General features: G+C 37.6%; 1 protein-coding gene across 2 annotated transcripts in view; it reads left to right on the forward strand.

Annotated features, from left to right (window-relative positions):
• Positions 1–13,697, forward strand: part of LOC113958181 (potassium voltage-gated channel subfamily KQT member 1-like) — a 469,971-nt gene that overhangs the window by 255,094 nt on the left and 201,180 nt on the right. For both annotated transcript variants that reach the window (XM_027666288.1, XM_027666289.1), the window contains 3 exons: positions 3,025–3,100; positions 6,640–6,734; positions 7,724–7,764. In XM_027666288.1, coding sequence (XP_027522089.1) covers positions 3,025–3,100; positions 6,640–6,734; positions 7,724–7,764 — 212 coding nt within the window. The remainder of the gene's footprint in view (positions 1–3,024; positions 3,101–6,639; positions 6,735–7,723; positions 7,765–13,697) is intronic.

Here is a 13,697-nt window from a genome sequence, read left to right on the forward strand (position 1 = left end):
GTGTGTGTGTGTGTGTGTGTGTGTGTGTGTGTGTGTGTGTGTGTGCCACTGCCCTCTGGTGCACGGCGGCAGGAGAGCTTGGCTGCTCCATAGGGACTGAGGTGTGGGCAACCACCCGCCCATATTCCTAATTAGTGCAAGTGCTCGGGCCCCTACTGACTTCATGGGGGAGCTAGAGCTGTGAAAGTAGTTAAATCTTCACCCCCGTGGGAGTTAGGAAACATAATACCCGTAAAGATCTGTCCCTTTCTGTCTTGTGTTGGTAGAAAATGCCACATGGAAAGAGTGTGCAAGTATGGGGCTCACCCCCTTGTGTTGTCGTTTCATGAGTTGCACATCTCAAAATATCTGGGAGATTCACTGCAAGTGGTGTTGTGATCCTAATGAGCATTTCTAAAGCATGACCTAAAGCATCTCTACCCTTTTGTTCTCTCCAGTTTTGTGCTTCTGGCATGTAACAGACTGACCCCCTTAAGGCTGAAAGGGTTTTACCTAATCCAGTGTTTTGGGATAAAATAAAAGGTTTAGCAGGGTAAATGCATTGGGCTAAATGAAGGGATGATGCAACCTAGTCAGTAATAGTTGTAACTGTCCACTATGGACATCAGTGACAGGAAACCTGTGAAAATCAGCTAAAATCTCAAAAAATGTTTAGGATCAGCTATGCTGCCCCAACCCCCTGTAAGAAGGATAGTTCTGCTTGCTATACAGAGCAGGGTGCTTACCTCATCTAGAGCTCCTCCCTCTCTCCTAGAGCTGCTATGCTCCTTATGGATTTATTGAGGCAATTAAGATAACACAGCCACTCTCAGTATACGGATTTGCTATTTTTCCATTAAAGCTAGATTTCAGGTATTTCTGTCTCTCAGTGTAATACTAGTGACCATCAAATCTCAACAGACACTTCTTTTTTGGAATTTGCTCCCAGTGAGATTAGTGTGAATTTTGCCACTCGGAACATGCCAGTGTCAAGTGCTTTTGAATTATAGTTGGGTGACCTTAGCTGTATTTCACAAATAAATAACTTTTCTCTCTAAAAATGCAGCCTTTTCAACTGTGCGTCAAGTTCCAAGAGTTAGTCTCATGGTTTTGAAAACTTAAATTTGATAACACAGTGGAAAAAGTTCTGTAGCCCTTTCTGCTGAAGGAGGGTAATTAGGAGGAAATGACTGCCTTGGTTTGTTTCCATCTCTGACTTCTTTAGGCTTGTCTATTTGAGTCTGTTTAAACAGTGCATGAACCACCTCATATGGATAAGCCTAATAAAAAAACCTCTCAAGTATATATATGAAGTTTCACATAATTTATATAGAAATTATTTATTGCTAGGGGATAATTTTAAGCTTTTATCTTAACTCATACACAGGGGAGGTAGGCTAAACCCCAAACCTTAAGTTGTGATTCTTTTCTAGTTATTAAAAAAAATAATAATAATTGTAGGGGCTGACAAATATTTCTCTGATATTAAGGATGTGCCATTTGCAAGTAAAATGTCATCTCCATTTTAGTCACTGGCCACAGGAGCTCAGCTGGGGCCCTGAATGCCAAGCTGAGAGCTTTTTTTTCACCATAATGAAGGTCTTGTAGGGTAAACTCCAATTCCTTTGATGGGTTTACACGAATGCAAAGATTTGTTCTTTGCAATGCTGTTGATGATATACAACAAAGGTAGTTCTTTAGTCATGCTCACCCTGCACTGTCTTCTGTGTGTTTGCATGTGTGAGTGTATTTATATGGGTATGTGCATGAATATACACAGATAAATGAAATGTGAGGATATATGTAGTACAGACACCTGAGTTTCACACCTATTTGTGCACGTATCCAATATTAATCTGAGGTTGACATAGAAAGAGTCAGAAAAAGCCCCTGAAAGCTTATTTAAAAAAATCTTCCTGGGGCTCTGGTATCTCACCCAGTCAGATGCACTAATTTTACCAAAGAATAATTATAAAATGAAAACCTATGCTAATTCTTAAATACAATCCCTGCTTCTTTAGCTTTTATTTGCTTCACTTTGAAATAATACACTGTAATCTTTCTACTTCTTAAAAACTTTATCTCTAAACTGTGGCACCCAAGTAGGTGGCCTAGCTAATACTTCCTTTTCCCCAGCCAGATACACTGGGAAGAGGTAGCAGACTGTACCTTCAGGAGATTCAAGAAATTTGCTGGATAGTTTTCCTTGGGTTATCATCACATGTCAAAGATGATGTCCATACAGAGTGTAGATTTCCTAACGATGCAGCATCCTTGGAAAGAAAATTTTTTCCTTAGTTTACTCACTTGGTGTGAATAAAGAAGTCCACGGGGAAGGGATCAGTACTTTAAGAAAATACTTCTACTTGCAGTTACCAAGTTCCTGCCTCCTCTCTACCCTTTCAAAATTCACCATAAATAAGAGGTTGTGGTAAAGTGTCTCAATTCGTGTTCTGCAAGTGCAGTATCCTCTGGGTGAAGTGATACAGCTAAGTTATATTATGTCCAGTTCTGTGTTTGAATACCAGTACAGACAGCCACTTGCACAGACACGCGCACATGTGCCAAGAGAGTGTCTTGTGTTCATTTTATTTTTTTTTTAAGATATGACACTTCAATTTTTCTTTCCTTTCCTTTTTCAAGGACTTAATTTCTGCACAGTAGAGCTCATGGGCAAACACTAAATGCAAAATGAGGAATGCAGTCATGGTTCTAAGTTACATTTCACATTCTTCAAACTGATGCCAGTTGTACTCATTGACAGTAATCCTGTCTAATCCCTTCCACATGTATTATCTTTGTACACCTGCTTTCATTGTCTCACTTATCAGTTCTTAACACTTAGAACCACGATACACAAGAAGGCAAAGCAGCAGAACAAAGTATATATGCACACACAGTGCGCTATGCTACAGCTTTGCATTGTAGACATAAAACATATTTGTAGATTTTGGTGCTTAGAGTCAACATCTTCCATTAAGATATTTTTCCTACTTCCTCCCCCAACACCAACTGATGTATGTCTGTGTTTGTCTTTCTTGGCAGATTAACTGAAGCACATCGAACAGCTGTAAAAGTCATCAGGAGAATGCAGTATTTTGTAGCCAGAAGAAAATTTCAGGTAAGCAGCATGATTAATCATAAGTACAATTGCTGTAAGCTTAAGTATATGACATAGAAAGTGCTCTCAGAGTGCTCTCAAAGTCTTTGTGCATGCAGCACTAAGTCAAAGGCATTCTTTAGGTTCTTGGCCTTATACTTACCTTACGTGGATTTTTTTTGTGGTGTGGGCAAAACTGTAAACTATTCATGGGTATAGTATGATACAAAGACCTGCATTTGTGGAGTCAGCATGGTTATTTTTCACTTCTCTTTTCTTGTTTCTTGGGGTTCTATTCGTTTTACTACACTGACCAATACTTACCCTTCTACTAGAAGAAGTGAAGAAAACACTCTGCTGGAGTGTCTGCAAGAACACTGTTACTGTCCACGCTGATCATAATGACTAGTTAGAGGATGCTCAGTTGTGTGCTGTGGATGGCTGACGGATCAATAGGCCTCACTGATGAGTACTATGCTGTGTAAAGTTGCTTTCACATTTGTGACCCACATTTCCAAATTGGTTTCCCAGAAAAGGACATCATAGACCGTATTTTGTAAAACTGGGGAGCATTGGCCCTCTGGGAATTTGCCGTCTTTATGGAGGGTTAAGTTAATTTTCTCATTCATTTTACAATGTTCTCAGACTAAATGTACTGCATTGGAAATACTGTTATATTTTGCCTGTTTGCTGAGGCTTCTTACGATAAAACTTTTTTGGGCTGGGATTCTGATATCATCGTTCTCACCACCCATGTGCTGGAAATGCCATGGAAATGAAAAATTAGCTTCTAGACTGATTTTCAAAGCCCCTGTTGTTTCCATTTAAGAGTCTTGCTTTTTTTGTCTGAGAGGATCCACTGCAAGTTAATGAACTTTCATAATCCTTTGGAAGAGGTTTTAAAAGCATAAATCAAGAACCTACATTTCAGGGAAGTTTGATTAGAGCTGAGCACTTAATTGCAAGGGATAAAAGTCTGAGATAAGCTCACAGCACTCAGAAGACTCTGAATTATGGCAGACAGAATAGCATATACATTTCCCAAGCTCATGCAGACGTATCTTCAGATGACCCTACCTTTTGAAAGAAGGTTGGGGGAAATCGGTTTATTTAACTTGGAAAAAAACCAGGAGAACAGGATTATATTGTAAATATACCGGAGAGATAAACAGTATGGGAAATTAAAAAAAAAAAAAAAAATTAAAGACACCATTTCTCAAAAATAAAATCATTTTATAAATTATTTAGGTTAAAAATTAGTATATTTCAAACCACCAGAGACCTAATGTTCTGGAGCTGTCAGCCAACAGCGGTCCTACCAGACCTCACAAACTGAACTTGGTCAGTCTATGGAGAGAATTCTATGAGCTGGTGTTAGTGACAGGGAAAAAGAAGATGAAGGAACGATCTTCTGTTTCTTTCTTGGGGCCATGAAATACAGTTTATAGGACTCCCTATGCTAATTAGATTTTGGAAGTTCAAAGCTGGGTAATATTATTTAGAGTTTTGCCTTAGGAGCTCTAAGCACACTGAATGTGGACTGCTGAGCTCAAATGGCCAGGATTTGGGATTATGGGCAGAATGGAAGTTAAAGGAGTTGCTCAAGTTCTGCATTTACCACACTTCCCTGGAAGGCAATTGCCTCCTGGCTTAAGTTGTATTGTACTAGCATTTTCTAATAAAAACATAAGAGATTGGGCCAAAGTTTGGCTGGACGTTAGATGCTCAGATCTAAAGCTTTATAGGAAAAGAGGAGATACAAATGGTGAAAGCTGGAAGGATATTTTTACAAAGCTTTACAGAGGACTCAGGCAGATTGCAGTGTACAGTACTTTGCAACTGTTCAATTTAGAGCTGATGATTTGGTAAAAGGGATAACAGATAGAGGACTTCTTTTGGGGGAGAAATTTCATTACTATTGAGTAGAATTAATTATGCTCATAGTAGCCCATGGGGGAGAGGGGAGTGCAAAAATCCCCAGGACATCTAGGCTCTGTGCCATGCATCGTGTTTAAATAGAGAGTGTTCAAAGGAAAGGACGGAGAATTTAGCCAAAAGGTTCTCAAAGCACCTCCACTAGTCAATCTAAAGAGTGATACTGGCACTGTTTCTCGGGGTGAAGACAATAGGCTGCTTTTCTGGCCAGAAATAGTGATGTGTCAGCGTCTGCAAAATGTGAAGCTGGGGAAGAAAAAAAAAAAAGGCGATAAACTGAAAACTGAAACCTCCCTCCCCTCGCAAAGTATCTCCTCTCACAAATGCACACAAATGCACGCAAATGTGCACACACACACTACCAAAGCCACGAACTCTTCTGAAAGTAATAATGCAGGTAAGTGCTGAGTGCAAGGAAGGCATTTTGTCACGAAGAGCTTTTCCTTCTTCATTCATTTCACAGGATTTGTTTCCATTCCAGTTCCATGCTTTCATTTGAAATTTCTAGGATCCTGTGGCTGCCTTCCAAGCATGACTCCAGCACATACTGTAGGTGTTCAATGCATGTGTGCAGTGGTGCATGCTAATGGCTTTGGCTGAAGCTGTGACAGAGTGGAAACAGACAACAAGATGACTAATGAGCTGTTTTCAGTAATTTCCAATTACTAGATTTGCAGTTTACCTTTGCCTTTTTTTTTTTTCTTCTTTTCTTGAGTCAGAGCCAAAGGGAAGACATCTTGGCCCACATTTCCCATAGGGGTTGGTATGGCTCTCAAAATGCCGAAATTTTCAAAAAGACAAAATTTGTGTTTATTCCACCACACACACATTGATTTTACTTGCTAAAATTTTAGTGTGCTGCACTTTTTATAATCACATCACTTTATGCAAATTCTCTAGACTTGTTTCAAAATTCTGCCATAATAGTTGCAGCAAGAAACCAAAGCTTGGCAGAAGCATCTGGATTCTCATTAGAATGGGAATAAAGCTGGGCAGATGGCAGTTTTTTCACTCCCTTGCATTTTTTATCTGTCCTTTTTTATTTGAGTTGCACTTTTTTTTCTGACCTCGTAGGTATCATGAAAGTGAAAGAAGCGCAAACAAAATCCACATGCAGCAGTCTTCTGACTTATGCAAAGCATCTGTCTTCCCAGTTCCTTAAACAGCAATATTTCTGTCACCAGACATCTTTAGTCTCTAGAGACGTTTGATTCTGGGTCCAAGTGTTATGAATTGGGCCTGTTCCTGTGGTTCAGTCCTCTGACATTATGATTATCATATGGTTTTGGAATGAGCCAAGAGATACCGCACATGATAGTCTTAGATAAATTATATATCTTGGTTTTGTGTTTTTCAAATACACTGTAAAGGTCTAATATTTTGTTCAGTATGAAGTAACATGAAGACATGACTCTAACTGACAGTAATGGGAATCATTTGGCTCCATCTCCACAGTAAATATGCACTCCTACAACAGCTACGTATTTTTTATTCATTACAACAACTGTTGCAAAATGGCAAGCAAATAACCTCTGGAAGATAAAAAAAATAGAATGAAGGCCCATCTGAAATAAAAATCAAGTTTAAACAATACTTACCTTTCAATCTCTTGACTCTTTTCACAGCAAGCTCGGAAACCTTACGACGTCCGCGACGTGATCGAACAGTACTCGCAAGGACACCTCAATATGATGGTTCGGATAAAAGAACTTCAAAGAAGGTAGTCCCTGTCTACCTCATGAAATATTTGATTTCTCTAGTGCCAGCTGGCTTTAGGAGAGATGTGTACTTAATGAACAGTAATTGTCTGAAATTGCAAGCGCAACGGGGAGCACAATATCTAGAGGATTTAGCTTGGAGTCATTTTTAACCCTTTTTATGACCAGGCTTACAATTGTCCTTTATTCTCCTCTCCTCTGTCTCTAAGTGAAATTAAAAGAAACAAAGGTACATGCTGTGAAATTTATAGTATGAAGCAAGTTTTTCTGTCCTCTCCTTAGAAAAGGAAAGCTCTTCAAATAATGATTTGTCTTTCTGTTCCCACTCTCTGGTTCTCCACAATTGAGAGAAATCTGGTTTGCTGTTTCCCTCTCTATCTGGAAATTTTCCCTTCCTACATTCCTCCATGCACATGCTTTCTCTGAGTTTTGGATTTGCAGTTGAAATATTTTGCCACAAAACTATTCTCTTCTGTTTCAGCACAAAGTGCTTTTCTCTTTACAAATTAACGCTGTGGACTGGGACACCAGAATGAACTTCTCTGACCCTTAAATTAAATGAAAGAAAAAAAATCCTGTTGAATGGAATCTACTGTGTCAACATATATAGATATTAAATCTGCCTGTATGAGATTCAAGGAATAGTTGCAAATGTTATTAAGAAGCTATTCTGTTTGTATAGTCTTTGTTATTAGATTATATAAGACACAAGAGAACTATGTTTTAGTTACAACTTGAAAGTCTAAGAAATATTAGTACTCAAGAAAATAACAATAATAATATGTTTCGATTTTGGAGAAAAAACTCTAAAGAACTAAACTGCTGACTGTATATACAGAAAGTCATACTAGTCTCGTGTTTTTACTTGTTTTGGTTTAGGTTTGAAGCTACTGTAAATTCTCATGTAAATTATGCTCCCATGCTTTTTCTAGCAACAGAGTTTAAGTTGCTTGGTAATTGCACTGCTGGTAATTCTCTGTTTGCTTTTCAGATTGGACCAATCCTTGGGAAAGCCAGGTCTCTTCCTCCCAGGTATAGTGACTGCATTTTATGTAAAATTATTAGCTTCATAACTTTGTGAAAATACCATTGGCTTCAGATTTATAATCCAGCTAATTATACATTAATATAATTCTGTTAATAAGCTTTGGAATGCCTATGTAAAGATAAATATGTTGCATTTAAGTGGTAGTGGAGCAAATGGAAAGTAAGAATAAATGTTAGAATGTGTATCAGTGCACGATGAGTTGGAAATATATCACAGGAAATTCTTCCACAAAAATATACTTTCTAAATCTTTCATGCTGGGATTAGAATATATGTTGATTCCACTTAACAGGTTCTTTTCCTTTTTGAATGACCTATAGATTTCAGTTCTGGAAAGCTCAAAGGAAGATTGTGGGTCTCACTCAGGAAGAACTGGGGTAAATTTGAAAGCTAGAATGATAGAAGTGGTATGAAATTCATCATAAAAAAATACAAGGTCAGGCACAGGGAAACCAATAAAAAAAATCTCATACGTGGTCATGTTGGTGAACAGTTTGGCATGTCTAAGAAAAGGAAAGGCCTGGTTTGCTAATTAATTGTAGGCAAATGCAACTGAATGTAATGGCCACGCACAGCAGTGATATTCTGGGAAAATCTTGTGGTGGGAATCGTGGAGATCAGAAACCTGAGCTCTTGATGGGGAAAACTGAAAGAAGCGTTTATTTTTTTTCCAAAAGAAGTTGATTTCAAATTTCAGGGGCCCTGTCTCGTCCTCTGTCCCTAAAAGCTCAAAAGTGGCTTAGGAACTGAAGCCTCATATCCCCAAGTGACTTTCAGCACTCACAGCCATAAGTGTAATTGAGAGTGGCAAAGTTATTTCAGAGTCTTTAAAAAATTACATATTATCAGTAGTTAATATTAACAGAACAAGGAATATCTCTCAAAACACCTTTTCAACATCTGATTGCTGCAGAAGACTCAGTAGTGTGATCTTCTTTCCCTGTAGCTGTGCTGGTTTTGGACCACAGGAAAATAATCTGTCAGCTTGAATACTTCTATAAATATTTATACTTGGGAATTCATTCTGCAATGTTCAAGCTAAAATTATGGAAAAACTTCCCTTACCTCCAAGAATGTATTATTTGATTTCAAAGGTAGCATTACCAAATTAGAACTGTAATTTGTTCTCAAAAAGACTAGTGTTAGAAACACTTTTTATGAAACAGTGTCTTGTTTCAGAGGAGAGGAATAATTAGAAGTGTTGGCTGCAAAGAAGCTAATTGTGAAATAATGTTCTGAGAGGTTTAAGAAGCTGAAGATGTTCAGGAAGTTTACTGTCACCAAATCTTGAGTCAAAATGGTCATGGTAACCACTGGGAGGGTCTTAGGTAGATCTGTGGATTTGAACAAGTGTTCAAGTGTTGAAAAGAGTCTAAAGTACCAAGGAAGAGCCATGGGGTTGTGTCCATGATTGATTCATGGATGATCCACCTGTAGGCCTGAAGTTACACAGCAGCTTCCTGCAGAGGTAGCCTGTAAATACAGCTCCAGATGATTAAAGTCAAAATCTGTCGCACATTTTTTATGGTTCATTATAACTTTTTATTGAAAACTCTTCCTTTGATTTACTATGAGAAAAATGTTGACCTAGGCTCATCTTCAGAATTCATGATGGGAAGCCTTACTGTGGGAAGTATCACAATACTTCTGAGTTATTTGGGAAAGCCATAATCTGTGCTCTGGAGGAGATTATGGCATCCGTGTTCATACAACTACTTTCCCTTGTTAAGTCTTTTCTTGCAGCATTACTGTTGAATAGCTCCTTGGAGACAGCTCTCTTAGATGCACAAGCATGGTGGCCCTGCTAAGAATGATGTCTGCCTCCACAGCATGCCTTAAATGGACTGAATAAATGCTGACTGGGAAAGGTAAAATGGTTGTAAGGGATGCAAAAGCTGTTAAGCTCAGTTATGGGTTTGCAAGACCAAAACCAAAGTTAATTGATGTAGTAGTTATTTTATCTAGAGCCTCCACAAATCCAAAAATAAGATAAGTGGTTCCAGATAAATGGTCTGCAGAACTAAATCTGGAGTTAGTTTACAATTACTCCCAGTGTTATCCAACCTGCCCTTACTGCCAGTATTATCCAAGTGATGAACAGTGATGGGTGGTTACAGTATTTGTCTGTTTTGGGTGAAAACAGACTCTTGCATTACCCTTCTCCTCTGGCAAAGGAGTTCTTCCTGAGTTTTCCTCAGAATTCATGGCTAATTCTACACTGAAAATGTATTTTCAATATGATACTTACACTTTTCCAGGCATTGCTAAAAACCTCATTTGTAACAGTTATGGTGTTTCCGCCAGACTGTGTTATTTTTGTATTGATTGCAAGCAAAAGAGAAACGACAATGCAAACAAAATTAAACTGCCAAGGATAAAAACATGAGAAGAATTTTCCTTTAAAGCTCTTTTTTTCCCCCCTGTTTTATTATACTCCTATTCAAAGAATCTTAAGGTCTGATTCCAAGCCCGTTGAAATAAAAGGGAGTCTTTCCAGTGACCTCAGTAGGTTTTAGATCAGGCTGTTGTTGAAACCCTGTTGTCAACTTTGATAATATAAAGTAATTGCAGTGTGTCTATAGTATTATTACCTTTCAAAAGTGAATGATGTCATAAAAGATCCAGAATCTGAATTCACTGGAAGCAATTATTGTTATTTTTCAAGTTAGTTTCTCAAAGATAAAAAGCACTAAAAACTGTGTTAAAACAAGATAAGGATACAAGAACAGAATAAAAGCCATGCTGGGTCAGACCAGTCTTGACTCTGATGGAGCCAAAAGCAAGGCTCTTTGGGAAATGTGTAAAAAAAGGCTATGCATAAGCCTCTAAGCTTCCTGTAAGCTTTCAGCCATTTGCAGATCAGAGACTTCCTGACATGGTTTCAGTGCATACAGTAGTACTAAATAGTGTGTTCTCAACACACTTTCCTAGAGACCCCTATAAACGTTTAACATCTGAAATATTTTGTAAAAAGAATTTTCATGGTTTAAGTTTTACATACACATATGGTGAGAAATTCTACCTTTTTGGTTGTTTTGCTCCTAGTACCTACTAGTTTTCTTTGAAACTCCTACTATCAGGAGTGGATTTAAAAACATAAAGATAATGGAAAAATTTTCCAAATACCTGAATCCCATTGTTATGGGTATACCCAGAAGACCGTGTCTTATTTTCATGGAAAGCCTGTCCCACTGCTCCCAGATGACACAATTTTGTAAGATGACACACATTCTTGTGATAATATACACGTTAATAATTTGAAAGTGTTGATGCAGAGGCAAAGCACATATTAATAAAATTATTGAATTAACAAAGTAGACACTTATATAATGATACAAATAAAAAGAGTGTAATACTTGACCTTCACTACACGTAATGGAGTTAACTGCTTCTGATTGCAATTTTTGAGACTTACTATAGATTTTCAGGGGCAAAGGTGAAGAATAATGCCAAGGTAAAACAAAAGGTCCAGTGTTTGGATTCAGAAAAGTACACGAAAAGCTGATATTTATCTGCAGTTCATCTGAACCTCTTGGGTCTGCATAACACTGGTGGGAATCCCTGGAGGAAAGAGCTTCCTTGTAAAATTTTGACAGTTCCATTATTTGCTTTTTTTCCCATGAAATGCCACCTAAGCTTTCTGATAGCTTTTCCTTCCCATCTGTTAAGAAGAAATTGGGCCATAGTATCTTTTAAAACATAATAAATATGCTTGGTTTAATTTTTATCTTTTTGAGTCAATTAATATTTGAAATAGGAGATACTCATATTTCTGCAAGAACTGATTTATTCCACTCCTCCTGGAGACAAAATCAGTGGGAACTTGGTCAAAACCAGAAACCACATAGGATATTTACTGTAGCTGTCAGGTGTTCACAATCTTGTTTCTGGAAGTTCATTTCATTGCTGGAGTTGATCTACCTCAATACAAAGAGCCAGCAGAAATATCACTTATATCCTATTCTGAGGGTTTGGAATTTGCAGCTAATTTACTGCACATTTAGGTCCTCTGAACAGTCTTGAACTGCATTCTTAATAAAGACTTAAAGAAGCTTGCATTTAATTTTTAAATTGGTGTATTAATTGTTTTATACATAGTGTAATGGTAGTGTGTCTAAATCCTACCATCAGCATCTTCGGGAGGAAGGGCAGAAGTGTGATATGGTTCTTTAACAAATGCAGTGAGCAAAGCTTGTCCCTAATAAGTTTTATTTATTGTTCTTTGTGAGTCACTTGAGCAAATTGTGTCATCTCAGAGGTTGGATAAGTGGAGCAGGTAGACAGACAGACCTTTTTGTTAAGGGCTGTCTTATATGTTGAGAGGTGATTGCATGTCTTTAACCAGGCAAAGTACTCACTGCAGCTAGATTTTTGTGACTTGAAAAAGCTATAAATTTCTACTCCCAGTGTATACTGTTTAACCTTCATCATGGAACAGTTAACTCTATGGCAAAGATTCCGTATTGCAGTAGTTTCTGTGTTCAGTAGTTTACTTTTTAGGCTGTCCAAAGGAAAACACAAGTGTCTGATCCAGGACTATGTTTTACCTTTTTTCAATTTCTTCTACTGATCAGTTCTGAAAGGCTCTGTCTGACAAGAAAAGAGACTCAAACCAAAAGTCGTGATTTGCTTTTTTATGGATCTGGGTCTTAAAAGAACAGTCCTGACTTCCATTTTCAGAAGCACTCTCTTTACAAACCTAAGAATCTGCAACTTGCCCTGAGCTCATCACAGTTATCCCTACGTGGAACTTTTGCAGAACTGGAACAAACACAGATCCAGAAAGCTGTATTTGCATTGTTAGCCAAAAGAAGTCATGGTGTCTCTTGGGCTGTTCTGCTTTCTAAAATAGAATTTGCAAGGTTTTGACATATCTTTAGCAGTCTGGAATATCCTTGGTGTCACAGTGCTCATATTCCTCATTTTCTGCTTAAAAGAAATCGACTGTTTTCAAATAAATTGTAATATTTTTCAGTTAGCTCCCTTCTATCTGTGTACACCGTGAAAGTAAAAATCAAGAAAGGACTCTTCTTCTGTCCAAGCAGTCATTTCCAGCTTTAATAATTTTGAGACCATCTGTCTGCAATTCATCCACTGTCCTAATGCTCCCTGTAATTATTTTTTCTAACCAAAGGAAAAAAATTTGTTTTATTTAAAGTTTTGGGTTTTTTGTTTTTTGGGGTTTTTTTGTATAGTCTGATGAGATGGAGGACACTAACTGTGTTAAAAATTAAGAATATGGTGCAGTCCCTCATTTTATTTGCTTTCTTCCTCCTACTTATATCATTACATGTTATTTATATCACATGGTTCCATCTGGGGAAAGAGTCCCCACCTGCTGAACTGACGTGGAGCATATCTAAAATTTTTAACTTTTTCTTTTTTTTTTTTTACAAGAGGCTTCTCTTGTTCTTCACCAGGAAAGGAGATGGGCCAGATTTATGAAAATATTAGAAAATGAATACAGGTTTGTGTTGTTTCGAAAGTAGAATAGCATGTGTATTCAGGAAGGCAAAGGCTTTCAGGAAAGAAATTTCTACATTAATAAATATGAGAAATGGACTAGATGACTCAACAAGTATTCAGTCTCCTGAACTATAAAGCCTAGTGCTTATATACCTGTGTTTTCTCTGATTCGAAACTAAGTATATAAAATGATGGGTTAGTATCATACCAGCTATGTTACACAAGCTTGTTGGAAGATATTTCTTTTTTATTTCTGAGCTAAAACTTGTCCATATGTATTTTCATCCAGTTGTAAATAATTGTGCTTCATTCCATTAAGATCATGCAAATGTAGTCTTGTGTTTTGTGCCTTTCCCGTACATATTACTGGATTGCTTAGCTGATCTATCTGTTTTCTGAAGCCCAACAAGAAGAACAGAAAAAAGTCAATACTAAAAGAAAGTTATTTTCAT

This window comes from Corapipo altera, unplaced genomic scaffold, assembly GCF_003945725.1.
Source record: "Corapipo altera isolate COAL_440 unplaced genomic scaffold, ASM394572v1 317, whole genome shotgun sequence".
NCBI lineage: Eukaryota > Metazoa > Chordata > Aves > Passeriformes > Pipridae > Corapipo > Corapipo altera.